This window comes from Ictalurus furcatus, chromosome 9, assembly GCF_023375685.1.
Source record: "Ictalurus furcatus strain D&B chromosome 9, Billie_1.0, whole genome shotgun sequence".
In the NCBI taxonomy this organism is placed as follows: domain Eukaryota; kingdom Metazoa; phylum Chordata; class Actinopteri; order Siluriformes; family Ictaluridae; genus Ictalurus; species Ictalurus furcatus.
The window spans coordinates 17773635-17774470 of record NC_071263.1 but is presented as its reverse complement, the minus strand read 5'-3'; the positions used below and the strand labels follow the sequence as shown (position 1 = coordinate 17774470).

The 836-nt window shown below is 35.9% G+C and overlaps 1 protein-coding gene across 1 annotated transcript in view; it reads left to right on the top strand.

The window, feature by feature from the left end:
- lgals3b (lectin, galactoside binding soluble 3b) overlaps positions 1-836 on the top strand; it is a 5027-nt gene extending 4191 nt beyond the window's left edge. The window contains exon 5 of the mRNA XM_053633639.1: positions 1-836. This exon is cut by the window's left edge and continues 17 nt beyond it. Coding sequence (XP_053489614.1) covers positions 1-142 — 142 coding nt within the window. The 3' untranslated portion in view covers positions 143-836.

The window sequence follows — 836 nt, the reverse complement described above, 5'->3', positions numbered from 1 at the left end:
TCCGACTGGATATAAAGTGGCTGTGAACCATTCACACCTGCTTGAGTACCGACATCGAATTCATGAGCTCAACCAAATTAACCATCTCACTGTCTTGGATGATGTCAAACTTGCATCTATAAATATGGAGACCCTCCCCTGAGGGGGAATCTTGAATATTATGATGGCCATGTAGGAATTATTGGGTTCTTTTTTTTTTCTTTTTTTTTTTTCTGTTCTTCTCTTCTTTTTTTTCTTGCCTGTAAACCCAAAGTGTCTTTGGTCATGTTTCCCATGCCTGCCTGTTTGTATTGGATAAAAAATAATTCTTTCATGACTGCTATTGTGATTTCTGAATTGATAATAGAAGTAATAGAATAAAAGAATTGTAAAATGACTGTACTAGAACTGTGCTGTAATAGAACTATAGTAGAACTGTGCTGATGATTGAATTCAGAAGACCAACCACAAGCCACAGGCAAGTGGCCAAAATTTTAATTTAAGGCTCTTCACTGAATGATGTGTTAGCCAGTAAACTCTATTGTTGCTGTGTACTAATATCAGGTGCCATGTTGTAGTCATGGGGATTTATAGAAGATGTATAGGTTTAATAATAACCTATCATAAACTGCAGTTGTCATTCTTCTAACCCACACCTCTATATTAAGGTGTGGCTAATTTAGATGCCAGTAATGAGCAATGACCTAGGGTAAGTCAAAGAATCTTAGCTGTGTGATGAAAATTGTACATGCACAAACATTAAAGACAATCCAAATGCAAATTGTGTATTGTGATGTCAGTTGAGACAAAAATGAAATTGCCCAGAAGTTAACTTTATCCATCTTAGTCTTGAGACT